This window comes from Cornus florida, unplaced genomic scaffold (assembly GCF_030987335.1).
Source record: "Cornus florida cultivar Cherokee Brave unplaced genomic scaffold, ASM3098733v1 CherokeeBrave_3.0.0_Hap2_Chr10, whole genome shotgun sequence".
NCBI classification, from domain to species: Eukaryota; Viridiplantae; Streptophyta; class Magnoliopsida; order Cornales; family Cornaceae; genus Cornus; species Cornus florida.
In genome coordinates this window covers 100,552,543-100,580,133 of record NW_026775580.1, presented here as the reverse complement: position 1 = coordinate 100,580,133, position 27,591 = coordinate 100,552,543, and the positions used below count along the sequence as shown (strand labels likewise).

At 34.3% G+C, this 27,591-nt stretch overlaps 2 protein-coding genes across 2 annotated transcripts; both read left to right on the top strand.

The window, feature by feature from the left end:
- Window positions 1-1,774: 1,774 nt before the first annotated feature.
- LOC132276383 (uncharacterized) lies at window positions 1,775-7,431 on the top strand. The gene is made up of 4 exons (XM_059777787.1): window positions 1,775-1,945; window positions 4,897-5,359; window positions 5,450-6,388; window positions 7,133-7,431. The coding sequence occupies exons 2-4, from the start codon at window positions 5,196-5,198 to the stop codon at window positions 7,233-7,235; spliced, it is 1,206 nt and encodes a 401-aa protein (XP_059633770.1). The 5' UTR covers window positions 1,775-1,945; window positions 4,897-5,195; the 3' UTR covers window positions 7,236-7,431.
- A 699-nt stretch (window positions 7,432-8,130) lies between these two features.
- Window positions 8,131-26,880, top strand: LOC132276382 (DNA replication ATP-dependent helicase/nuclease JHS1). Its single transcript, XM_059777786.1, has 34 exons — window positions 8,131-8,923; window positions 9,255-9,422; window positions 9,501-9,692; window positions 9,779-9,841; window positions 10,024-10,233; window positions 10,339-10,392; window positions 10,475-10,536; window positions 11,675-11,807; window positions 12,031-12,141; window positions 12,280-12,376; window positions 12,593-12,675; window positions 13,448-13,513; window positions 14,004-14,159; window positions 14,312-14,367; window positions 14,475-14,532; window positions 14,616-14,726; window positions 14,813-14,869; window positions 17,016-17,150; window positions 17,249-17,488; window positions 18,489-18,563; window positions 18,778-18,896; window positions 18,994-19,066; window positions 19,171-19,275; window positions 19,434-19,601; window positions 20,483-20,552; window positions 20,634-20,785; window positions 22,807-22,884; window positions 22,977-23,069; window positions 23,152-23,289; window positions 23,871-23,910; window positions 24,021-24,094; window positions 24,206-24,340; window positions 25,619-25,738; window positions 26,035-26,880. The coding sequence occupies exons 1-34, from the start codon at window positions 8,333-8,335 to the stop codon at window positions 26,191-26,193; spliced, it is 4,242 nt and encodes a 1,413-aa protein (XP_059633769.1). The 5' UTR covers window positions 8,131-8,332; the 3' UTR covers window positions 26,194-26,880.
- Window positions 26,881-27,591: the final 711 nt, after the last annotated feature.

Below are 27,591 nucleotides of genomic sequence, written 5' to 3'. Positions count from 1 at the left end.
TGATTGTTTTCAAATAACTTTTTTAGCGTAGGAGGTTAATAATTTAGTTTTTAGTGAGATTTTCAGTAGAAAATTTAGTTGACTGATTCAATTTTTTATGAAAAATTATATTTTAGTGATCAAAATTAAAAATAATTACTTTAAAGTCACAAAAAATGAATAATCATCTATTCTGAAAGAATATTGCTATTAACCATTCGAGACTAAATTCCATAAATGCCCTTTTATTGATTAACATTCCCTTAATTAATCTTGGCTCAATCTCTTTTTTATTTGTAGTTATTTAACTAAAATTTAATTACGGTTCAAGCTTATGACAGAAATATAATTGGGCATAAACTTTCCCATTGACAGGCCCAATTACGAAAGGATCTACCTTTGGTTGTAACATGGAAGGTCCAGGCATAACAGAGTTTGCGACTGTGTCATATACATGGACACTATTGCAAGGATGATCTATTCGTTTGGAACCATCAAACATTTCACCTCCAACCATGTATATTTTGGATCCATCTGAGAAAAACCCCATACCATCTGATAAGCGAATATGAAAAAAAATTAATTTCCTAATTTGAATAGAAGGAAAATTACAATTTACTAAGAATAGAAGGAGTAGTTGCAATTTAAGAAGCATGAGTAAATTGCAACTGGGAAATTATATCTGACCTCTTGCCTTTTCATGAAATATGAAGATACCCGGCTAGTCTTCACTAATTACACTCTTTCCCATATTGTCAAAGGAGAGCGTTACAATTTAACTTCATGTACCGCGCCCATACTTCGCCTAGGGGACAAAAGTACGTTTTGAACACTTTTGGAAATCAGAAAATGTGATTTTGTAATTATTTCTTAAAAAAAATAAGATTTAATATTATTTAAAATATATTATAAATTAATTAAAAACGTAATATAAGATTTAAAAAAACAAAATTAACAAAGGTATATCTCTAAATTTCAATTGATTTCATAATTATATGAATAATAAACAAATATTATTATTTATATCTATATATTTATATTTAACACATCCATTTTGTATCTGTATCTTAGTTTTTTTAAATTTATTCTGTGTAATACATTCGAGTTCGTTTGGGATTGTTGTTAGAAGATTAAAAGTATTTTTAATATTAGAACTGTTATAAAACTGTTGTAAGTAAAACATGCTTATATGTTTTGTGACACATTATATAAAACATTTTTTATACTTGAAGCACTTTTAAATTTGTTTGGTAATAATGTTACTTAAAACACCTTTATTACTAATTTTACTATATTACCCTTACACTAAACATGTGTTAATTCCCTAATATTAAATATTATAAAATTTCATTTAGTTATTTCTTAAATATCACATATTTTGTTTACGATATAGAATTTGTATTAAATATTAAAATATAAATGAGTTAAACATATTTTAATGATGATTAATTTGTATTTAATTTGGAAGGTGGTTGTAGAGTCCCAGAATAATTAAAATCTTAGTTTGTTACAAAGTCCCCGATATTGTTTGATATTTGTTTGTAGCATGGCAAAAAATTATATTTATATAAAAAATAAAGAGATTAAATTGTCTAAAAAAATTTAGTTACCTAAAAACATAACCTTTACCTGTAACACAATTTTAAAAATTACAGATTCATAATTTCACTTAAATCACCGCAATTTTTTTGAAATGAAAGTGCTTTTCCCAATGCTATCCTTTGACAAGACAGGAAAGAGTGTAATTAGTGAAGACTAGCGGGGTATCTTCATATTTCATGAAAAGGCAAGAGGTCAGATATAATTTCCCAGTTGTAAAGATTTTCTCTTGCATTCCCTCCAAATCGACGTTTCCAAGCAGAGTATAAAAGCCCCCTTCCCACTCTCAAAACCATTTCCATCGCTTTGTTCCCGCCCTTTAACCCTAGCCAATCCAGATCCTCCAAAAGAACAACCGGCAATGAAGGTAATCGTTTGTACCGTTCTTTTAGTTCTTTGATTGTTCAATTTGTTCAAGCAAAATTTATTGAATTCGGATTTAATTTCCCAACTAGGGTTTTTGTGAAATGAAGCCTGTAATCGCTAGTAATTTCTCATCTGCCTCTCTTTGATCTGTATGTGTGGTGTTTAGGTAATAATATTTTGCTTAGAAAAGCTAGTAATTTTATTTATTCTTTGTTTTGTTCTCTAGTCTTGACTTTCTTGTCAATTTGGTTTCTTATGCTGTTGTTCAGTGGCTATAGCCTTGCTAAATTAGAGAAATAGCTACATTTAATGTACCCTTTTAGAAACTCAAAACTAATGGAGAAATTATTTTGTGAATTTCCAAAGGAATGAAAGTCGTGTTTGGTATCATTTTTTTGATGCTGTTTTTCATTTTTGACTATTTTCAAGTAAATCCTACAATAAATAGATTTGAGTGTGGTTTTCCCGAAGCTATTTATTTTTATTTTTATTTAAAAAAAAAAAAAAATTATGACGAGGAGCACTCAATGAGCTCTCACCCTCGTCACCATTCGTTCGGGTGATTGATTATGTTAGCCACTCAATCCAATGGTGATAAGGGTGTGAGTTCACCAAGGGCACTCTCATCGCGACATTACTCTTTCAGAAGTTACTCTTAAGTAGTCCATTTTACAGAGACATTAGTAGTTTTTTACATGTTCATTGCCATAACTTGTTTAAGGTAATAAATAATAATAATACAACCATAAAAATGGCACATTCTTGAAGCTTTTTGTTTTTTAGTATTAAAAAAGTTTTTAATTTTTTTTTAAAACATGTTAACAAACAAGCCAATAAGATATGCGAAATATTTGTTTCATCAGTTCTAGCAGATGACACTCAGTAGTGGAAAACAGTCTCAGTTGGTAGTCGTTCAATTATGTAATTAAGTTTTATTAACAATTTGAATTGTGCTTGTTAAGAATCTTGAAACTTTAAAGGGTGGTTCTCTTCTTCATAATTATAACACAAATGCCTTTACACTCTTTGTATACTTAAACTTGCTTTTATCAAGAAAAGGAAATATTAGTTGCCTGCCAATCAATCAGAGTTCAAAAGTTTGATTTTGAATGAGTTCCTTTCAAAAAAATTAATTTAAAAAAAAAAGGGTGAATGAAAGAGTTCTATTTCAAATGGAACAAAAGAAGTAAAAGGCAGATACTATAACTAGCAGAAATAAATTTAAGTCAAGTTTTGACAGAATTTTACCTGAATATATGATTTTTTTTTTTGCTTTTTATATAATATGATAATAATGCAATCTTCTTTAGGTCAAGGTTTGGGTCTAAACTCCCAAACTCTAGGTCAAGGTTTCAAGACCGGTAGAGAGAAAGAAAGGAAATAATACAATCTTCTTTAGGGTTAGACCTTAAGCTCACCAAAGAGAACACTTAAAATAGCTCTTTCAAGTTTCTACACGACTAGTCTATACATATGGCGAACTGTTGGTTTTAGTTAATGAATTTGTAAACTATTGACCATTTGAAGATTTTAATTGAAATAATTAGCAGAGCGTGTGTTATAAAATGGTGGATATGAATGGTGCTATTTTAAAATTTTTTTGTTAACTATATTAGGTGTAAAATCTAATGATTATAAATTTTTGACGGGTGTTAAAACACTTTGAATAAAACACTTGGAAGACCCTTCATTATTTTTCCTTACCTTATTTTTCCTTGCCTTTTATAATATTTGTAATCTGTAGAGCATAAACGCGGACTGATTCTTGAATTGCTAAAGTTCCATGCATGATGCATCATCTTGGTTCAATATCAGAGAATTATTTAATTGCTAAATAGGGGGAAAATTTTCAATTGCTGTATATGGAGCAGAATAATATACTTTATTTGTCAACTGGGTTCATGTGCAGATTAGTTTATAAATTCTTTTAACATATTATATTCCTTTCCCCTAGTTTGCTAACATTGACTGCAAGCAATCTGAAGCAGGTTGTCCTTAATGCATTCTAAACACAAACCTAGAGGTGACATTGATTTTGGACTAGGACCAGCACACTTATATTTTTGTATTGACTTTTTTAGAATTTAATTGGGGCACCAGCAGAAGCGAGCTTACTTAATGGGTAGCTTGCACTACAAGCCTCGAATGATTAGAGCTTCATTTTAATACCCTATTTGATGCTAGCCTGTGATACATTCAGCTTTTGATGGTCACAAGTGATCGGTTATCTGGATTTAAGGTTAAAATTCTATCACAGAACAATGCTTTGTCCAGTTGAATTGAGTTTCAGTGCATCTGTCTGCTCTTAACCAGTTAGTCTTGATTTTGGACTGGGACCAGCCTGCTTTTATTCACTATTTATAATATGATTCTTTCAAGGGGGTAGATAGCACAATCCATACACCTCTTTTTTGTTTATTGGGAAAGGCTGTTATATCTTCCATTTATCTTGATTGCCCTAGTTTGTTTGCTGTCGGAAATCAATGGCTGATGGTACACAATTTTTCCTTTTCCTGTTGAAATTTTTTCACATTGTGAATCGTGATACTCTCTACCAGATGAAAGATCATTGTATGATACCTAAATTTCTGTATCCTCAACAGTTGTAATCTCTTGTATTTAACAATATAACATCGTGATCCTAGTTACTTGTATGCTTATGATTTATGTCGCAGGGGAGGGTTTTGTGTGATTGTGTGTTCTTTACATGTAGAGATACAATACTCCAACGAGTTGAGGCAATTATTCTGTTGACCTGGAGTTGTTAGATAAATGAAATTGGAGTTTTGATGTCCTTTTTTCAATCTGAGTTGCATTTGTATTTGAACTGCTTTCTCTTCTAGTAAGGTTGTATATGGCATGGTTGTGATGGATTTCTTCATAGAATGTTTCCTGGAGTACAATGATTACTTGCCTTTTTTTGTTTTACCTATTTGTTTATATCTAATTCAGATAACAGCAGAAAGCAAGAAATTTCCTACAATGTGAATCTGGAGTCAGAAAGCAAGAAACTTGTACACTGTGAATCTGGAGTCTGTTCTTTGAGCATGTTTTAGGGGGGGAGTAAGACCTAATATTTTAGTTGTTCACTCACTCACTCTCTGATTTTTTTTTTTTTTTTTTTCACGAATTGTTATTAGTTTTAGGTCACTATCTTCGCATGGGGGAAATCTTCGTTTGATTTGTCTAAAAGGGCCTATTTGTAAGTTAGTGAGTGTGCGAGAGAGAGAGAGAGAGAGAGAGAGAGAGAGATGAAACAATCACATCTAGGTTCTGGAGGAGCAGCAGAAGCAGTACTAAACCTGCAACCAAACTCGTCAATCTCTATTGCATATCACCCTGTCTTTGGTCCTCACAGTGACCTGATTCTCCTTGAGCTTGATGAGAAGCTCCTCCCAGATGTTCTCCACCAAAGGTTGGTTACAATTTCAATCCCATTTTTATGGCGCTACTTATTCTCTCCACTTTCCAGTTTACTTAACTTTATTAGTTTCTTCCTTTCCAGGGTTACCTTAAGAGGACAGCCAGATGAAGAGGCAGTTCTTTGCACCCAGTCTAAAACTTACGCCATTAAGTTTGTTGGAACCTCTAACTCTGTATTACTTATACCTCCCACAGATCAATCAGCATTTTTTGAAAATCCACAAGATTGTGATGAGATTCATGACAAAGATCATGATGAGAAAGTAGTTGCATCTGTCATCAAAGCGGCACCAGGTTACATGGAGCTTGTTGAGGTTGCTCCCAAAATTGACAAGCTTAAATTGCTTCTCTCCGAGAATCCTTATAGGTTTGATGAGGTTTCAGAAATGGAGGAATTGGAGGCAATGGAAATGGATATTAAAGGTTTGTACACATGGAATGATCTTATTAGCAGGGTACAAGCTAGTGATGAAGAACTGCGGTCTGGATTACGAGCTCTTTCGGCGGTGGAGATTGATGGATATTGGAGAATTTTGGACCAGTATTACACGGACAGAATTCTGAATATTTTTTTGCATAATTCTGTTTTGAATGACTGGTCCTTGAATGCACTTAATGAAGATGAAGTCGTGGGTGTGATGACATCAGACGGGTTTCCTCACAGAATTGTGCTGCACTTTTTGCAAGTTTATGGTAGTAGGGTGGATGAGGGCATGGGCAAAAGTTGTATCTGGAGGCTGGATGAGAAGCGGGTTTGTGTGCATATTGCCAGAGGAATCTTGAGAGGAGGGAAGATGAAGTTGGACAATTTCATGGTGGAGTGGATTAAAAAAATACCAGAAGGTATGCTGGCTGATTTCGACATGCTAGAAGGGGAAGTTTTGACTGAGAAACTTGGGATTGAGACTAGGGTTCGTAGCTTCAGCGTTTCTTCACTGCCCTCTGCCCCAGCTGAACGTTTTTCCATGCTATTTCGAGAGAGGCCAAAATGGGAGTGGAAGGACCTTCAGCCATATATCAGGTTTGATTGTGTTTACTAATTAACTATCATTCTGTTTGTTTTGATGTTGAACTAAAAAATTTCTTTCAGCATTTTCAAGTGTTTGATTGCACACAAAATGTTCCTATACAAGTATTTGATAAAATGATAAGTATTAAGGATAATCCTGAGGCTTATAATTCAAATGATAGAACAATACACGAACACACATATATATAATTATATCCATTGCAAATACATATGGATAGTGTGTATGTGATTATAGCCACACACACACACACACACACACACACACATACGTATAGAAATTTATGTCTGTGCATATGCAAGTGCACATATATTCATGAATTATGATATTCAGACTCCATTTGTGTTGCACTCCAGTTATTATCTGAGCAAGTGAAATGACAATTGTCCTTCAAAGTGGAGTGTAAGAGTTCCGTGCTAGGCTCTTGAATGTCAATTTTGTCATTTAGAAAAATAAATGGAGTGCAAGAGTACAAAAGTTGAATGCAAATATCGATTGTCTATAGATAATATATGTATTCACATCTCTATAAATCAAACATGCATGCACAAATCTGAAATGCTGATATTCATGTCCGGTACATTATCATATAAATTTTAAAAAATTGTTACACTAATTCATAGTTATCTGTATATAATGGTGATAATGAGGTTTTTCATGTAAGAAGTTTTCTCTTCCTTTTGACTCAGTTTCAGTTAAAACTAATTCAAAATTTCTTGGTGTCATTGATGTTGTAGGGATCTAAGTGTGCCAGGTCTTTCTTCGGAAGGTTTGCTTCTCAAATACACTCGAAGAACACAGCCAACCCTAGATGCAGAACCTGTTTTTACTGCAAGATAGTCTGGAAACCCATCTCATATAATTTATATCCACTGTCTCCCGCATTGCTTTAAATGGTTAAAGCATAAAGGATATACTGGCTTGCTCTGAAATGTTACTGTTCCAGCTTATAGTCGATGCGTACTGTTTTGATTGATATGGTTGTTAAATTTAAAGCTAGAACATCTATGAAAGAGCATTTGAAGCTTTTCTCACCTTTTTATCTAATACATCTTCTTGTCCAACTAATAAATAGCAAAGCGTGAGTTCCTTTACAGGTTCGTTGGCCATTAGCTCAGCTGGAATAACTTCTCTAGCTTTATAATACAAGCGAATGTGAATATTTATCTGACAAAAAAATAATGAGAAGAAGATAGGTTCTGTCAAAGATTATTGTTTTGAGGTAAAATGTATCATTTTTTGGCTACCTTTTAAATTTACAAAATATATTACATTATAACAAGTTGGCAAAACAACTTGCAGATCTAATTTTTGGAAGTAAAATTTGAACTTCTAAATAACAACTATTGACAAGTTTCCTATGCTTGCCACTATGCCCAATCCCAGCAATAGTTTTTTTTTTTTTTTTTTTTTTTTTTTTGTGCTAATAATGTAACGATTGAATTTCCAATGGCTATTCGTTATTGAGTTAAATTTCACAATTACTTAAATAATGCTATAAAATATGATGATTTGATGTGAAAATAAGCTATAAAATATGAAATTGTGAAAACACAAAAAAGTTCAATTTAAATAGTTTATAAATGAATTTGTAACTAAAACAAAGTTGATGTTGATTTGGACATTTCAATTTATAAATCACAATAACAATAATACAAATATATATATATATATGAAAAGAAGAAGAAAAAGAAGGAAAACTCGCACATGTTCTTACATAGACATTTTTGCGGTATATATTTGATCAAATGGCCCAAACGCTTTCCCTCCTCCACAACAAAACAAAACCAATGCTTTGGGCGGGAAATCATATAGTATACTGTATTAATATATGTACTGTCTATATATATATATATATTGCATATCTCTGCAAATTGTGATGTTTGAAGCAAATCAAATTAAAACCCTAGTAGCTGCAGTAGAGTGGAGGAGTTTAAATGCCTCCTAGGAAGAAAGTAGCGTCTGGGTCGAAGAAATCAAACCAGAATCAACAAAACTCTCAGCCTTCCAAGTTCGGAATCCAGCATTTCTTCGAGCGCCATACTCAAAACACCCTCTCTCAAAACCCTAAAAATGCCCAAAATTCACGAACATCAGACTCCAACAATTCACTTTCATCCATTCAAAATCCCCAAAATGTTTCAAATTCAATAAGAGCTGAGCCCAGGAATGGTGCTTCAGTCCTTCAAAACCCTAGAAACGTGTCCAACTCAGGAATAGCTGACCCGACTAATTCAGTTTTAGTACCTCACAACCCTAAAATTGCCCTCAATTCAAGCGATTTGGATCCAAAAATAATCAATTCGATTTCTGAAAACTCTATCAATGGCTTCGATAATGCCGTTTCAGCGCCTCAAAACCCAAAAATTACACCTAAATTGCGGACAACTGATGCGAATTGTCCTTCACAGATTACACCTCCTGAGAATATTTTGCCAATTGCCGTTAGTGGTGATGAAAATCAATTTGAGGAGTCGCCTGAAATTTGCAAGTCGGCGGTCAAGCGCTTCAAGTTTTCTCCGGGAATGGTAAATCTATTCCTCCCTCATATGTTGCTATTATGTGCTCAATTTTTGTCTTCTGGGTGACTATTTTTATCTTCTAAGAGCTCTATTACTGAGGGGAAGATCAAAATAAAGGAAAAAGTTCATTCTTTTTGGTAGGTAAATTACTCACACATTCAACTCACACACAGACCCACTATTGCCCCTAAGAGGATTTCAACACTCAAATATTCCATTTCGAAGGACGATAGTTCACTTGAGTGAGCTCGTAAGAAAAGAAGAAAATGTCATTCAAGTGGATTTGACAGATTATTTAGTTTGTTGATAAGAATTATTCTGGTTGTTATTGTGATAGTTGATAAAGCAGAGCCAGGACGATGGAGGCGATGAGGTCACATGGAAGATTTCTCCTGTAAACGAGCGGCTACATGCGGTATCCAAGCACTTACCTGAGATGATGAGAGCATTGGCAGATTCTTCAAGGCTCAACTCTTTGAATTTTCATTCCTGTATGCAGAATAAGGCACGCTGTTCGTATTTAATTCTGCTCGTTTAACTCTTTTTATGCAATGTGTGATGGGTGATTAACTCTGAAACACAGATTTCTCCTAGTTCACCGGGCAAGCTTGAGAAGTGGCTTTCTTCACCTCCAATTCAAGCTGCTGAAAAATCATTGATAGCCTCAAATAGAGCTGGCTTGAAAAACTTTAACTTATATCATAAGGATAGTGGTGTGGTTAACAGTCAGAGTCCGTTCAAGACTCCACCGTCTCTTTCTTATTGCCATGATAAGGTAATTATGTTTTCATGATCCTTGCATACTTGTTGAATTGCTTTAAAAATAATTATTCTGATAATTTTTGCATAAACAAACTACAGCCTAGTGATGGTGTTGATCCTAATGAAGTATGTGATCAGCTGGGTTCAAGGCAACACAAAAAGGTATTTAAAATCTGAATGTACATTTATCATTTTGATTCTCACAGCACGACAATTATTCTGGCTAGTCATTTGTATGTCTGCATCAACTTCTCACACCTTGATATTATGGATGACGGAATGAATGTTTGGAGCATTTTGTCCTATGTACTAGTTACATTTGTTTCTTTTGTCAATTCCTTTAGGCATTGCTTGAACTTTTAGATCAAGTAGAGGATGTCATTTCTGTTGAAGAATCAGTATGCAAGAATACAGGGGCAAGCTTATGCGAAGTTCAAGTTAGAGATGGCGATGATAGATCCACAAAAGGTGATCCTGCTGTGAAAAGCTTGGCAATCGATACACCAGAAAACCCCAATAGAGAACCTTCCAATCTTTATTTTCTTGTCTTGGAGGTATGGTTCAATATAACTATAATTCAATGATTAGTTGTACATGAGAAAAAAATGGCATTCTTCATTCTTGGAGATTTATCATGTTACACCACATATAAGCTGTAGGTTTCTGAGAAGCGTGGAGCTGTTGATTCACTCGGTTCTCGATGTCCTTTTAAGGTTTGTACTAATATTGAATCCAGGTGTTTTTTTTTGCTTTGATGGGACTAGTAAGGTATTCAAAAAAACTATCACTTTTCAGGTTCTGCGCTTACTGAATGAACAAAGTGGAGAAGAGCGTGCTGTGCATTTGTGGGATGAGTGGTAGGTAGTTGTATTGTGACTGTTACATTTGCTAACTGAGTTTCAGATCAAGCTTTTATTATAAGTTATTTTATTTGGTCAATCACTTATCAAAATTGATTATCAGCACTTAAATGATAGAGGGAGGTGAACTTTCTAGATCACAGTTACTTGTTGCTCAGGCAATAGCTTCTCTTGCTATTATATAAAGTCTCAGGTTTGTTCGTATGGTCTCAGATTAAGTACTTCATTAAAGCACTACTTTTAATCTATGTTACTTGGACTTGAGTATGTGTGTCAGATACAGGTATGTATCCAAGCGTTGGACGTGTCAGATCTCTAAATAGGACACACGGACACGGCTAAATATTCATTTTATTTAATTATTTTATTTTATTTTCTAGAGAAAAATAATTTTTGTCTAATACAGTGTTCAATATAGGCATTTAACTCATTTTAAATGAATAATGTAATATAATTGAATGATTGGATATAGTTCTTAACTACATGTCCACCCAAAAGTGTCGCATATACCATACCCATGTCCGAGCAATATGTGTCTGACGCGGGTACTTCATTACTTTTGAAGAGTCCATGTATCGTAGCTTTTAATACTAAAAATAAAATAATGCTTCGCTTCTTAAGAAAGGTCGTTTTAATTTTCTGATCTTTCAGCCGGATGAGCCGAGTACTTTGCGTCATTTCATCGAGTTCCATGACTGGTTGCTTGAAGTGCATATGAGTTCATGTCACATGACTATGACATTATGAATTATGGGGGGGGGGGGGGGGGGGGGGGGGGGGGGCGGGGGGGTGGGGTCTTATGCTTCTGGAAGTGCTTCCATATAATTGTCATTTGAACACCCACCATCTTGGTGACACAGTCTCTTGATCTTTTGATTTCTTCACTATTGTATTTCTTTATTTACTAATTAGTTTCATCTCCTCATTACTCCTATGACCTGTTATACAGCAGCAGTCATTCTAGTTTCATAGTTGTTGTTCACCAGTAATTTGTTAATTTTTCATATGGTTCCGTACTCTTTTTATATGTCTTAATCATTATAATTTATGCCTTCGATAGTATTGGATTAAATACGTGCTATGGGAGCGATTATGATCTTGGTGTTTCTGAATATATATTTGTTTTCTTCCATAGGTTTTACAGCGTTATTGCACCTGGAGATACTATTCATGTCATTGGCGAATTTGATGACCAGGGAACGTGTAACGTGAATCGTGACAATAACTTTCTCATCGTTCACCCAGATATTTTGGTGTCTGGAACTCGGGTATTTAGATTAGTTCTTTCCTACTTGTCTAAATTATATATATATATATATATATATATATATATATATATATATATATATTTTGTTTTCAATCTGAACCAATTTAATTATGGTTCATGTAACATTAGTTGTTGTTTGCCATAATTCATGAAGATTCTTGTTCACTAGATTTGTGCTTCTTCTCACTGTGGTTGTTTAAAAAAAAAAAAATGGACATATTTAGGTCGCTGCCAGTTTCAGTTGCCCAAGGCGAACTGTCCTTGACGAGAGGCTAAAATGCAGCGAGCATTCATCTGCAGCATTGATTGGCACCTTGCTGCATCAAATTTTTCAGGTTTCACGATTTCAAATTATTTTCTAATTTATGGTAAAATATTCAAATATAATGTTGGTTGGATTGAGCAAGCTTTTAAGTTATAGTTTATTCCTTTTAATTTTCTATATGTTAAGCGAGCATTATTTCTTTTTCCAGGCTGGGTTAATGAAGGAAATTCCAACGAAAGAATTTTTGGAAGAATATGTGGGCATAGTGATCCAGAAAAATATTGAGGGCTTGTATGCATGTGGAGGTGGAGATGTAGTAAAATGTCATTTTTTAATACCCCATTTTTCACTGGCAACTTCATCAGATTCATCATTGGACTTGTGAAACCGTGGTTTCATAAATGTTCAATAAGCCATATCATCTTAGTATTTTTGCTTCTTAATATTTGGAGACACCGTTTATTAAACGCCTATTATTATCATATCTCGAACTTTTAACTTTCTCCTTTTGTATATTGCAGTAAATGAAAATGATACGCACAGAACCTTGTATGAAGCAATACCAAAAATATTGAACTGGATATTCCTCTTCCGAGATTCACAGGTGCATGGGTGTTTGATTTTAATGAACATTCAATCCAATTTTTTTAAGTACCATATGTTGTGGGGATGGCAGTGGGACAGGTTTAAACCATTCCATGGAACTGTAGCTAACTTGATGCAAGTCTGGAAACCCAGTCCAGGGTGGCCTCAAGCCAATTTCATATGTTCCAACTTTGTTGCAAATGGTGGGGTAGGGAAGATTACCATTAATATGCATCCATTTAGGTATTTGGACCATGACACAATCTATCAATGAACCTACCCCAGAACAATTCCTCCCTATTGTGCATGGAACCGTGGGTTCCAGATCTTTCATTTTTTTCCCTATGTCTTACATATGGATGGCATTATGACTACATTATATCTACATGAAAAAGGATAGTCCTATTTTATGTTTTTGATTTTGTTGACACTTGGTTTTAGCCATGGACCAAGATGCACACATATGCCTGTAACCATCACACTACAGTTTATGAAGTTTTCCATGCTATGTGTTTCACATCCATCTCAAACTTGTAACTTATAGCTATATCAAATTTTATTTTTATTTTTCCTTAATAAATGGAATTTTTTAAATAAAACAGAAAAGTACATGTAGCACAGAGGGCATCCCCTCAGACAAAACAAAACAAAGAGAAAAGAACCAAGAGTAAACAGCCCCTACTCAAAACAAAAGGAAGGAAGCACTATAAGAAAAGCAAAACATCCTGTCTTCAACTTTGCAGTTTACATCACATTACATTCAAAGTTTAATGTTTGATAAGTTCTTGCAGGATTTGAAAACTCCTAGTGTTAATTTTGGGTTTGATGATGGGCTGGAGAAGGTCAAAATATCAGAGGTCAGTCATCTTAGTGTTGCTTCTTATCATGTGCATGCTTGACCTATCATTTTCGGTTCTGCATTTATGTGAATGTTTCTACAAATTATATGAAGTTTTTAACATTTACAGGCAACGGTGATGCATAGATTTAGATGTGCGTTAACATCACCTATTTCAATATAGCATGCTGCATACAGTTTAGAAATGTTCACATCATCTTGGGTTCTTGAAGTTTTTGCCAAAGCTGATAAATATCTATGCTTACCTCTTCTATATTAATAAATGAATTTTATGATTGATTTTCTTAGTGCCTTTGCATGCACTTGCCTACTCGTAGTTACAATATGTGAATTTTGCTGTATTGACCAAGGGCGTTGTAGCCTAGTGGTATCTCCTCTACTTCCCAAAGTGGAAGGTGAGGGTTCAAGTCTCCATAGGTTGTTTGTTTGTTTGTTTTTGGTTGTGTTGTTGCTGTATTGGTGTTATAAGAGGTCCTCTTAAAATGTAGGTAGTTGATATTGAAGAGATGGCATGGGCTCCAAAATATGGCTTGAAAGGAATGATTGATGCCTCTATCCGGGTTGAAGTTAAATCAAACACTAATGAAGCTAATGAGAAGATTATGCCTTTAGAATTTAAAACTGGGAGAGCAACCAATGGCCAGGCAAGCTTATCATAACTGATAATTTGTGTGTGAAGGACGGGGAGGATCAGTTGGAGTTGGCAAAACCTTCTTCGTTTGACGTCAATCCTACTGTTTTTTTCCTCACTTTAGGAAAAATAATCATTATCATTCATACTTTATTAGTTGTGCAGTCAGCTATGGAGCACAGTGCCCAAGTGATGTTATACACTCTCCTTATGTCTGAGAGGTGTGTATGGTTAAACCAATTTCTTCTCATGTTACAACTTTGGCATTGAGATCTAGTGGAGGATCATTTGTTCTCTCACCTCTTTATTTTTCCTTTTTTTCCCCCAGATATATGAAGACTATTGATAATGGTCTTCTATACTATCTCCACACCGATCAGACACAGGTAAATATCAAATTCTTTTGGCTCGTTTCTTCCTCCTGTTTCCATGCAATTGAGTGTTTGTATACAATATAAAAATGTTGAAGGGAATCACGGTTCGAAGATCTGACTTGGTTGGGCTAATCATGCGTCGTAATGAACTTGCAAATGACATTCTTAAGGCATCAAGAACACAACAACTGCCACCAATGTTACAGGTATGATTAATGCTTAGCATTGTATATATCTGATGACTTGTGCATATATTGCTGTCTAATTTTTTCCATTTTTAATTTCTATGAAGAGTCCAAGCATGTGCAGAGGCTGCCGCCACCTTAATGTTTGTACCATCTACCATAAGGTAAATTTTTTATCCTTCTATAGTCCAAGGAGATTGAATCTCTATTCCTAACTTATTGGTTAATTGCTAGTTTCTGGCAAGAACATGCCTTGTGATATTTCCTTCTAGAATTGAACTGGACCTTCATACAAAAATTTCTAACAGCTGCTAGCTATTTTTAATAATTATCTTTGAAGTTTGCTGCAAAGGCAAGCTTCCTGTATTGAAATATGGGAATCTGTTTTAGGAAAATTATGCAGGACCTTTTTATGAACCAACAACCATTTTCATTTTTTTTACTCAAGAAATTTATTTCTACAGAGAAATAATGTGAATTCAGTCTAATATGCGGAGATGATGTACAAAATTGTAAAGATCCACTTATAGTCTTATACAATTGTTCTTCTGTTTTCCGCTGCCATCTGATGTGAATTACATGAAGCATGGAAACTTACATGTAAAGATGGTATGGTTGTTTGTTTCTGAAAATTTCACCCGGTAAGATGAAATTAAACGAGAACAATTTTTTGTTTTTGGCATTTTATTCAACGGTACTTTCCTTTTTGAAAAAAATAAAATAAAATCATCTGGTAGGGTAAACCAGCGATTTTCAGAACTGAAACAATGAAAATTAGTTGGCTATTAGTTGTCAATTGTTCTGAAAACTATAAAGTCTCCGGTCATCTCTTAAATTAAGAAGTCTAGGACCATAACTCAAGGATCTGACGTAGAGTTGGTGCAAGGTCTGATTAGATCTAGAGGGAGGTGAATAAGTCTTTTCCAAACTTGGACAATTTATACTTAATTTCACTTTTAACCAACTAAAGAATCATTCTTATGCACAAGATCATTTACTCAAACAATCCAAAGTTCCAAACCACAAAGCAATCAAATCAATTTCACTATGAGGAAGAGATTTACACTAGGTTAACAGCTCCCAGACCAAAGAACCCTTAATTACCCCTTGACACAGACTGATCCACCGAACTCACGCTCAAAGTCTCCGTGGACACAGTCTGTTCTGTCACAAGATTTGCTCCTTACTCGATCCACTTCTCCAATCTGTGATTTGATCTCCGATGACTAGTAGTCCAATTCTTTGATGTGCAGGTGTTGTAGTTGACCAATCTTTAAGTAATAGATGAAGCTCCTTGCTTTAGAACTTAACCACACAATGTAATAAGGTATTCTAATTGTGTCACTTATGTTATTCTTATGTTTAGAGAACCTAGAGCACCTCTTTATAGTGTTGAAGTGTTTAGAAGTTGATTAGGAATGTTTTAGATGAGTTTTGGAAAGTTTAGAAAACTTTTCGGACTTGAAAATGCGCCTTTCAGATTCTGGGTGTCCGTTTGATCGACTGATGATTTGGTCCTGGGTTTTCCTCGACCGATGGAACTATTCAAGAGTAATTTCGATTAATTGCGATTGAGGTTTGATTGATTGATCTTTTTTGCTCGACCTGACTGCATATAGTCTGACTTAAGGCGCTTCATTGAGGGGTAAAATGATCTCGAAATTAGGCATATAATATATGGTTGGAAAGCTTATCGAGTCTAGTTTCTTAATATATAAAGACCATCATGAAATTCCAAGCATTTTATTTCTAATGATTTTTGAATACATAAAGACCATTTTTTTTTTTTTTCATTGGCAAGAAACTCACACACACCACTCGCATACCCACTTTGCTCCTTTGGAGATTCCAACCGTCACCATCCACTTTGGGAGGTTGAGGAGATACCACTAGACCACAAGACCCTTGGTTATAAAGGCCAATTTGTACAACTTGAAATCCAAACCAATCAACTTTTAAATTGGTTTACAAATTAAATTCAAAATCTAGTTGATACTTGGTTTCAAATTCATTCTGAAATAAATAATTTTCAATTTTAAACTTTATAACTATATTAAAAGTACTAAACAGTTGGTTCTACATTGAATCAACGTAATTCAAGTACCTAATTTATTTTTCACAAATGACAATAATTATTTTTGTATTCTTTTAGGATTCCTCAATGTCAATTTTTTTTTTTGCTGAGAAATAAAGAAGCATCATAGTTAAATCTTATTTGCACATGACAATAATTATTTTTGTATTCTTTTAGGTAGTATTTCATTAACTTGAATCAGTACTTATTGTGTTCTGTTATGTTAAATGCTGAAGGTGCATGGTGGAAACACAGAGAGTAGTGGATTGGGTGATTTGTTTTATTCACTGGTTCATCACTTAACAAGTGTACATTGTGTTTTCCTTCAACAATGGGATAGATTGATTGACTTAGAAGCTAAAGAAATGCAGGTGCAGCATTTGAAATGACTATACATGATGTTAACAGCTAATTCCTAAAACGATGATGTTAACAGCTAATTCCTTGCTAATTCTTTTCACAATTGCAGATTGTAAAGAGACGAATTTGGTGTTCACGTAATTTGAAAGGTGAACATTCAACTAGCTGCCTGTCTCCTATTGTTCTCGATACTTCAGATAAACTCTCACCAAAAAATTTATCCGAGGGCAACCGCTTCATTTATCGCTTCGTGCATCAAGATTTGCCACCACTTGGTGGAGATTCTCTGAGTTCTGCCTCTTCTCCTTTAAATGATTTGGGCTGCACAATTAGAAGCGGGGACTATGTGGTATAGATATTCTCTCCTAGCTGATGCTTCTATGTTTTTGCCTATTGACATGGATTTGGTAATGATATCTACATTTAAATAGAGCAGCATATTGGTAAAGTTTTACCTGAAGCATTAGTGTTATATCTGATGTGCTTGTTCTCATGGGGAACCACCTTATCAGAAAATTTTCGCCATTGTGATGGGGTTTGACCAACCAAGTCTTAGCACATAAATTCACAAACGCACACAAGGGTCAATGTACAAGGGACAACACACAAGATTACAGGAACAATGTTTCCAACCTTTAGTTATCTTAGCACAAGTAAAAAAGTTTCCGGCCAAGGACTCTGCCGGCAAGCCTTACACTCTCTAAGTCTGCCTTGCCGGAGCCCCATCAATATATAAAACTACAAAAACTGCCCACTAACTTACGGTTGATACCCCCAACCGCCCTAGGGTATGCCAGCATTCTTAGAGGCCGTGAACTAGCCTTACAGCTGACACCCTTAATTCCTAGGATTGTGCTGGCGCGACCAGCACTTGCTCCCAATGCTGCTGTTGTGCTGGTTCCTGGGGCACTTGCCACAAGCATCTGAGGCAGTTCTTTAACAACCACTCATACTTGGTTGTCATGCCCATAAGCTGCCACCCTTGCATGGGATCACCCCCCACTTTTCGCACCAACTTAGAGCTTGGGATTGCAGATGTGTCCTTTATTTGTTTTTCTTATTAAGTTGAGAGGCTGATCTCTATCATGAATTGACGATCATCCCTAATGGTATCTGATTTGTGTTATAATAATAAAATTTGTTATATATTTTCATGTCTTTCTTCTTTTTGCTTAAATGCATGTGCATCTCGAGATGAGCATTTTTTTGCTTCACATGCCATGCAGTGTGTGCTCATATGTTGTCATTTTACAAGCTTTTGTTGTGTATACTTGCATCACACGTTTTTAATTTTTTAACTATTGTCATCTAATTATTTGTTTAATTTGCTAATTTATTTTTTCTCTCAGATACTAAGCACTGAACCTGATCGTCTAATAGTTGCAAGTGGGATCATTACTGATATCAGTCGATCTAATGTTTCTGTAAGAATTATATTTCAGTATTTATTGTCCTATTTACTAAATAAGCTGAAATGTCTGTTTGTAAGTACATCCTTGCTCTCAAGAGATACACAACGCTTTTATATTAATAATAAATAAATAAAATACAGTTCGTGCTAATAATTATAAAGTGTAAGATTCAAAAAAAAAAAAAAAAGCTTTTAGATCCCTTGTTGATTCTTCTATAAAATCTTAGGTATCCTTTTCAAAGCGCTTAAGGCTTCCAGGGAGCAGTCCTTCTGTGGCACAGGATCTCCGTCGGAAGATGTGGCGGATTGACAAGGATGAAGTAATGACATCATTTGCAATTATGAGGTAATACATGATTATAATATTTGCTAATATGTTGCTATCAGTAGTTGTCAAAAAGGGTCTAAAATGTATCTTATATGCCTGTCTTTGGTGATGGAAGATTCAACCTTATGCAACTCTTTCTACAAAACGAGCATAGTTCTCATCTTAGGAAGATTATTGTTGACCTCGAGGTGAATGTCTTTCTAACTAGTACAAATTAGCTGTTACAAGTTCTGCCTCTCTCTCTCTCCTCCCATTTCTTATGGGTGTTTGTGCGCCTGGGCTTTTGTTGTAGGTTCCTAGATTTGACAGTGGATGCATATTTAGTCAAGATCCTGCAATATCATATATCTGGTCTCAAAAGAATTTGAATAATGATCAGCGCAGAGCCATACTCAAGGTGACATACTGACATATCAAATTTTGTTTGTCATGCTGGGTCCTTGATTTCTATTCTTGCTTTATATTCTGCTTTTGCCACTGAACATTAGCCATTTTAGTCTGCTGACTAATTCCATTTAAATCCTTGATTATACTTATGCAATATGATAATTGCAGATACTCACAGCAAAGGATTATGCCCTTATTCTGGGCATGCCTGGAACAGGCAAAACATCAACTATGGTTTATGCAGTGAAGGCATTGTTGATGAGAGGTGCATCCATTTTGCTTACGTCCTACACAAACTCAGCTGTTGATAATTTACTTATCAAATTGAAAGCTCAGGTCAACTCTACCCTTGACATCTTGTTACAGCTGTACTTAGTGGCCCAGGTTTCTGATTCTTGATATGGCACTGTGGCTCTGTAGTTAAAGCTATTACGTAGCCAAATCTGCTTGGAAAGGGATATTGAGATAAATGCTTCTTCAGCTTAAACGGAGTGCTTCTTATTGAAAACTTGCTTTAGAAAAATATAATAAACAAATTAATAAAACACGAGTATAGGATTAAAAAGAGGCAGCATCTCTCACATGCATATGAAACTTTGAATAATACCTTGCCTTTTGCAGTTGCTTATGGTCTTATATTTTTCATGGCTTACATATTCAGTTCAACTTTGAGAAATGATAACAATTCAAGACCAAAGGATTACAGAAGACACTTTAGAAGCAAAAATTGAAATTCAAGTAGGAATGTAATAGGTTGGGTAAAATGGAGAGACGTTATTGAATGTGGTGAATTAATCAAACGATACACTGAATACAAAAACCATGTAGAATCAGAATTCTGATATCATGTTAGACAAACCACTTGCTCAAAAGTTTAAATTGTAAGAAATGTGCCAAACAAAAGGTTAAATTTTAAGGAATGTGCCAAACAATGGTTAGACAAACCACTTGCTCAAAAGCTTAAATTGTAAGAAATGTGCGACACAAAAGCTTAAATCGTGAGGAATGTGCCAAAGCAATGTATATTATGCTCTTGCAACCTCTCTCGCGAGTTATGTCCTTGTAGAAATGTCAATCATGATGAAATTTATGTCGCAAATTATGATTTTGTGATTTAATTATTGCATCTTAGATCTTCATATTGCATTGCTATTTTGGGTCACTCCAGCATACTATTTTGAGTTTATATTCAATTACCCAAATATATACTATTGTAGGGCATAGATTTTGTACGAGTTGGAAGATATGAAGCTGTGCATGAGGATGTTCGTGAGCACTGCTTTTCAGGTTCGGTGTTTTTCATTAACAGCCTTTCTTTCTGTATCTGTTGGTTTCTTTTCAATTTACCATGAAAACTTTCTTTGACAGCAATGGACATGCATAGTGTCGAAGACATCAAGCTCAAACTAGACCAAATCAAAGTTGTTGCAGTTACTTGCTTGGGGATACTTAGTCCCTTGCTTGCAAATAAGAAATTTGATGTATGCATCATGGATGAAGCTGGACAGACTACTCTCCCCGTATGTGCTTCTTTTTAGCTAATCTGTTCCTAAATTAATGAAAGCAGTAAAGTACTTATTGCTATTATCTGTATTGCAAGCATAATGATATGACTATATTTTAAGAAACTCATCATCATAAAGAAGTTTTTTTATTTTATTTTATTATTATTATTATTATTATTATTATTTGGAGATCTTAATGCTTCTTTAGGGTTAGATTCCTGTAAATACCTTAGCTGGGCGGGACTTTTTTGCAGCAATCGGTTTGGTTTAAATTGGTTGTTCTGGGATGTTCAAGGCATGGCCCTTGCTTTGAGAGTTTATGGATCTGCCAAATGGACTTGGGGTGAGGCTTGGTCTTGAGAATAGCAAGCAAACAGGCAATTTGTTTAGCTACATGGGGAGCGTTTTTCATACAATCATTCTGTGGCACCTTTATTCTTTCTAATCTCTTGCTCAAGTTTTGGGTGGGATTCTGTTTTTGGGGTTGGCCATTTTTCTCCATGTAGAAAGGAGCCCCATCATTCTTCCTACATTACTTTTCTTACTCTCATAGGAGGTTTTTTGTTGTTATTAGTTGTGGCTTCTATAAAATGGGAGGTTTATTTAACAATTTGTGATAAATCATTATATGTCCATCATCTGGGAGCATAGAAGTACTATTGTATAGACCAACAGGCCAGTGGCCTAGTGGTACCAGGCCCTTACTTCCCAAAGGGAGGTCAGGAGTTCGAGCCTCAATGGAGGCCTATGTGTGTGAGTACCAATTAAGAAAAAAAAAGAAGTAATATTGTATAGTCACACTTTTTAATTTGGGGAAAAGTTGATGGCAAGCACTAGGTCTAATCTTTTATTCATCTTTTTTATTGATGTTACATAGGATGCACCATTTAGGCGTTGGTCGGACCAACAAATTTCAAAGAACCTTTTTGGGGGATTTTTATTTGCCATAAATTGACAATCTCTGGGAAATATGTTGTAGATACATTTTTTTTGAATTGGCTCTTTTGAGTATGCTAGTAGGTTAATTAATTATACTTGCTCATTATTTTGCATTGATTACTTGTCTCAACATTGTAGCATTAATTGTTTTGTGCTTTGGGACAAAATTTTGAGGAAATCTTGACATTCTATGTTTCATTAGGAATTTAATTTCAGTATACGAGTCATTCCAATTAAGTTAGGATCATATTGGACTTACAGATATGATCTAAAACTTGAGGAATTGGAGATGTATGAAAAAATTGTGTTAACTCTTTTGAAGTACTACAGAATTATGTCAGTATCATTGCCCTTTTAATATGGAATTCATGAGAAACCCTTATACATATGTTGGTTTTTAGTGGGTTGTTGCACGCCTTTTCTATGCTTCTGTCAAGAGCACAAGGCCCTTCAGTACCTTCATTCTGACTTCTATTTGAGAGTTCTGAGCCTTTAAAGTGAATTTAGTGATTCTACTTTTAAACTTTGAAGCGAAAACGGACATGTTTAAATTGTGAAGCTTAGACTTCAAATAATTTATTTATATACTTTTTTCAGAAATTTATACTCCCACACCAATTGTATGGATTCTTGTTGTTTATAACCTTGATGTCTGGATATCTTTGGATGTTTGGGAATACTTATCCTAATTGATTGAAACTGCTTATATTTTAAATTTGTTTTTTTCTATGTATTTCATGGTATTTAATTTATAAAGTTTTCAGATTTTGTTAAAAAAAATTAAAATCATGAAGATTAAGGTATTATTTTAGAGGAACGACGGAGTTTGTAGAAAATTGATGGTTGAAAGAGTATTTCACACATACATATAGACATATATATTTTATTCTTTTTTATAATTGGTCATACACAAATATGCATGGTTGTTTATATATAGTTTTATGCTTCTATGTTATATTGAGCATATTGTATGAATACTTTTTATATTCAACTCTTTATATTAGGTATATATATTTTCTAGATGTTAACAACTAATCAAGAACTGCAGTTAGATTGCTTTGATAATTTATGAATTGACATCATTATTGTCCTATCAGGTATCCTTGGGGCCTTTAACGTTCGCATCAGTGTTTGTTCTCGTTGGAGATCATTATCAGTTACCACCACTTGTCCAGGTGTATATTTCTATCTAGTTATAAGTGCTTCAACTTTTCCTGTCATAACTAGTGGCTAAAAGAAGTTTTAATTCTGTCCACTGTTATCTTAGAGTACAGAGGCTCAGGAGCACGGAATGGGTGTGAGCCTTTTTTGCAGGCTATCAGAAGCACATCCCCATGCAATTTCAGCATTGCAAAGCCAGGTTATTCTGAATTGTTAGTTGAGCTTTTTTGGTATTCTTTGTTAGTATCAGTATCTAACTGTTGAATATGTTCAATATGCAGTATCGTATGTCTGCAGGCATTATGGAACTATCAAATGCCTTGATATATGGTAACAGATTGCGCTGTGGTTCCTCGGAAATAGAGAATGCCAAACTTAATTACAAAAATTCAAAATCTTTATCGGGATGGCTAAAGGAGGTAATAATTTTTACTCTAATATATTATAAGCTTAATGTGTTTCACTGTCTTGTTTATAGTTGAGCATTTCTGTGCGACGTGCGTGCCTGTTTTATTTTGTACTATTTCTATCGAACTCTGTGTAAACAATGACATGGACCATGTTGGCAAAGACATGAATATCAAGTTTATTGTAACACTCAGCTTAGCTCATCCTTATGTTTGCAAATAGTAGATTTTGTTATATTACTCACTCACTAGGAAGCACGGATACAGACATGGGTACGACACGATACTGACACGACGATATGGAAATTCTCAAAAAAAAGAAAAGAAAAAAGGACATGGGTATGACACGTCAAAAAATAATAAATAATATATCAGGTGGTTCAGAATTTTGCAATAATGAACAACTATTAGATATGCAGAGAATTTTATTTCTTAATACCACAAAATCTCAAAACCCCGTGTATAACAGGCAACATTTTAATTTGGAGACAATGTTGTGAATTTTAACTTGATGATTTCAAACTTTCTCGTATTATTTGCATGTCAAGGATGACATTCCAGATTAATGACCTTGCTTATATTAATATCTGCAGGTCTTGGATCCAAACCGACCCGTAGTATTTATCAACACAGGTCCGTAGAGATGTTCTCCTTCCTTTTTTCCTGTGATACTGTCCTTGCTTTTAAGGGCAGCTTTCAGAATCGTAGCTTGAGCTGCTTACTAAATCTTCTTTGCAACTTAGATATGTTGCCTGCTCTCGAGACCAAGGAAAAAAAGACTGTAAATAACCCAATTGAAGCTTACATTATTGCTGAGGTATGATCTTTCTACTATCAGTTATTTTCTCTAAGGCAATGGGATGACTTCCTTGTAAGTTTGTAACCTTCCCTGAACTATTTTTTAACCTCATTTGTTTATTACAAGTAGGTTACAGGGGAATTGGTTAATAAAGGCATTGAGGTGGAAGATATCGGCATTATTACCCCCTACAACTCTCAGGCAAATCACATCCGCCATGCTGTTTCCACATCTGTGGAGATACATACTATTGACAAATATCAGGTAATAGTTTAGCTTATACTAGTATACTCTTAGAAGAGTTGAATTCATACTTAAAAATCATGTGGATAGCATATGTGCTTCTGATATCAACTACAATTGTGCCCGCATATTCATCTTTTGAAATTGATTTCATTTCACAATGAGACTTCTTTTAAATTATATCCAGGATTCTAGATAAATCCTTATCTTTTTCCTTCCAATTTTTTTCTAGAATATTCCTAAAAAGGTGGAGAAAAGCTTTTGAATCAAAAGGATTGGAAATTGGTCAAACTAAAACAGTGTATACGATACGTAAATTTAAATAAGATTCAAATCTTGATCACACTTCAAAACCAATGGATTATTCAACATAACTATTTTTTATATCTAGGATCAATAATAGTATAATATTAAAAGATGAAGAGAAAGATAGTGATATAACTAGTAGAATTGGATCAGAGTGGACAAAATGGAGAGAAGCTAGTGGCATTCTATGCGATAAGAGAATAAAAAATAGGTTCAAAAGAAAATTTTATGGAACTGTTATAAGACCAACTATTCTATATGGAGCAGAAGGCACTGCTTTTAAAAAACGAAACAAAAACAACACTTCATGCAGCGGAAATGAGAATGCTAAGATGGATGATTGGAATGGCTAAAAGAGATGGGGTTACAAATGAGAGTGAGAAAAATGAGTAGCACAGTGAGAAAAAAAGAAAAGAAAAGAAAAGAGAGTGGACTTGGATAATATGGATAGATACAACGACGACGACCTATGAATGTGCTAGTAACAAGAGGAAGATTAGCTCTTACAAAGGGTAAGAGATATAGAGGGTGACAAAACTTAACATGGGATGAAATTATAAAAAATGACTTTAAAAAGTTGAATATAATTGGGGAGATGGCGTGTAATAGAAAATAAGAATCCATGTGGCTGGCCCTATTCATATTGGATTAAGGAAGGATGATGATGGTGTTACTGAACAACTCTCGGATTGCTAAATGAGTTGAAGGGTGGTTATTTCTTAATTACTATCGGATTGCTCAACCCGTCTGCTTGGTTCTTGTTGCATGTTATATTAACCTTTTGAATACGTGTCACAGATTTTTAGCAGATCCATTAAATGAGTTCTTTTATTCTAGAAATTTAATTTCAACTAATTATATGACTTTTTCTTTTATATTACATTAGTATATATTATGTAATAAAATGTCTCATCAAATCAAAAGGCATATACAAGTTAGGATCAACGATCACTTAAGTTAGCTTCTCATAATCCATCTGTTGACTCTGTACAGGGAAGAGATAAGGACTGCATACTGGTGTCCTTTGTAAGGTCTAGTGAAAATCCAAGGAGCTGTGTTTCTTCACTGCTTGGAGACTGGCACAGGATTAATGTTGCTCTCACACGTGCCAAGGTTGGCATTTCAGTATCTTGTTATAGATATTATGCTTGTTCAAACATTTAATTTGCAGCAACTGAGGTTGATTTCTTGCAACCAGTTGCAAATACAACTTACACTTCTAAAAGGAATTCATATGCGCATAGCAGTGTTACCTAAGTTACTTAACTGTTTCTTTATTGAAAATAAAAAGAAAAAAAAAAAAATTAAAGCACTTGTGGTAAATATGGCAGGCTTCCTTCTGTATATGAATCTGCTATCTGTGAGAGCAAATTGGATACCATTAATTTTTTCCTTTCATTACCATGCAGAAAAAGTTGATCATGGTGGGATCATGCAGAACACTTTCTAAAGTTCCTCTGCTAAAGCTTCTCATTGAGAAGGTTGATGAGCGGTCAGGAATTTTTAATGTGTCCAAAAAGGATATTAACTACAAAAGAGAGCTGAAGAGGTGCTCGCAAATCAGATGAGTGTAAATTTTTGCCCCCTTTTTGTATCTTCATTGTGTAGTTGGAAATTTTGATTATTTTGTGAAAATTCCATAAATGTAAATAGAACCGACTCTCTTCTCTCTCAAACATGCTATACACAAGGGTGTTATTTCTCAATCATGCATATACGTACAGTTGCAAAGAGTATCTGCTTCACTTTTTTGCCAAGACTTGCTTTCTAAGAGGATTCTTTTCTTTTTAAAGAGGTTGGAAGGGATTATATGCATTTCTCAACACATACACGTTGTATTAGAAGACGGATAGAATATATTTTAATTGGTTTTTTTTTATTACTTACTTTTTTGGTAAACGAATCAAAGGTACAATCCCATTTGTCCAATTAGCAATGTGAATCCGCAACCTTTTACTTGGGAAGAGGTATCACCTCGACCTTGTGGTAAAATATATTGTAATTGTTGAACTGATTGCATTTTCAAATCCTAAGCCAAGCAAACTAAGAAGTTTGATTCAGAAAGCAGAGACTCTTGATGTGGTGAAGATGTCATGAATTATTTTCAATCATTACATAATTCATGATTTTTTTTTTTTTTTTTTTGGCTCGGGATGACGTAATTCGTGAATTTTAACCGTCTGTTTTTTATCAGTCTCTTATCGCTCTAGTCTCATTTCTCTCAGAGTCGGCGTTTGAAGACTTGACTCAAAAATTAGAAATTAGATGAAACATACCAAACAGATCTAATTCCTATTCATATTACATTGTTTTAACAGTCATTGGATATCTATGGCATGTGTTAAAATTTCTGTTTAACACAATTATTAAAACAAAAATATTTTTAAATGGATTAGTTGCATAAGAAGAAATGATTAGGTGTATATGGATTAAATGTTAGTACTACTTAAGTTTAAGTTTTTGAGTCAAGACCATGAAGCACTCAACTCTGTATAATTGGTATTGGAGTCAAATTTAATTATTGATATGGTATTAGAGTCAAATTTAATTATTGATCTGGTGTCACACCAAAGTATTTACATAATTCCAACCACTAGTACAATTGGTATTAGAACCAAATCTAATTATTGAGCGACACCAAGCATTTACATGATTCCCACCACTGGTACAATTGACATTAGAGCCAAATCTAATAATTGATTTAGTGTCACACCAAACATTTACATGAGATGAAGTATCATACCAAGAGTCCCATTGCCAAGTGATCTGACCAAGAGTCCCATTGTCAAGTAGGCCAACCAGAGGGTTTCATGAAATTATTTTTATCCTTTAATGTAGTGAGAATGATTCACGCTGCTTTCAAATGAATAAAAGATCCTTCAAAATTAACTAGATAAATAGGGCCAAATATCTTTTTCTTATTTTATTTATTAATCATTTTTCGCATGCCAAATAGCATTGTTCTA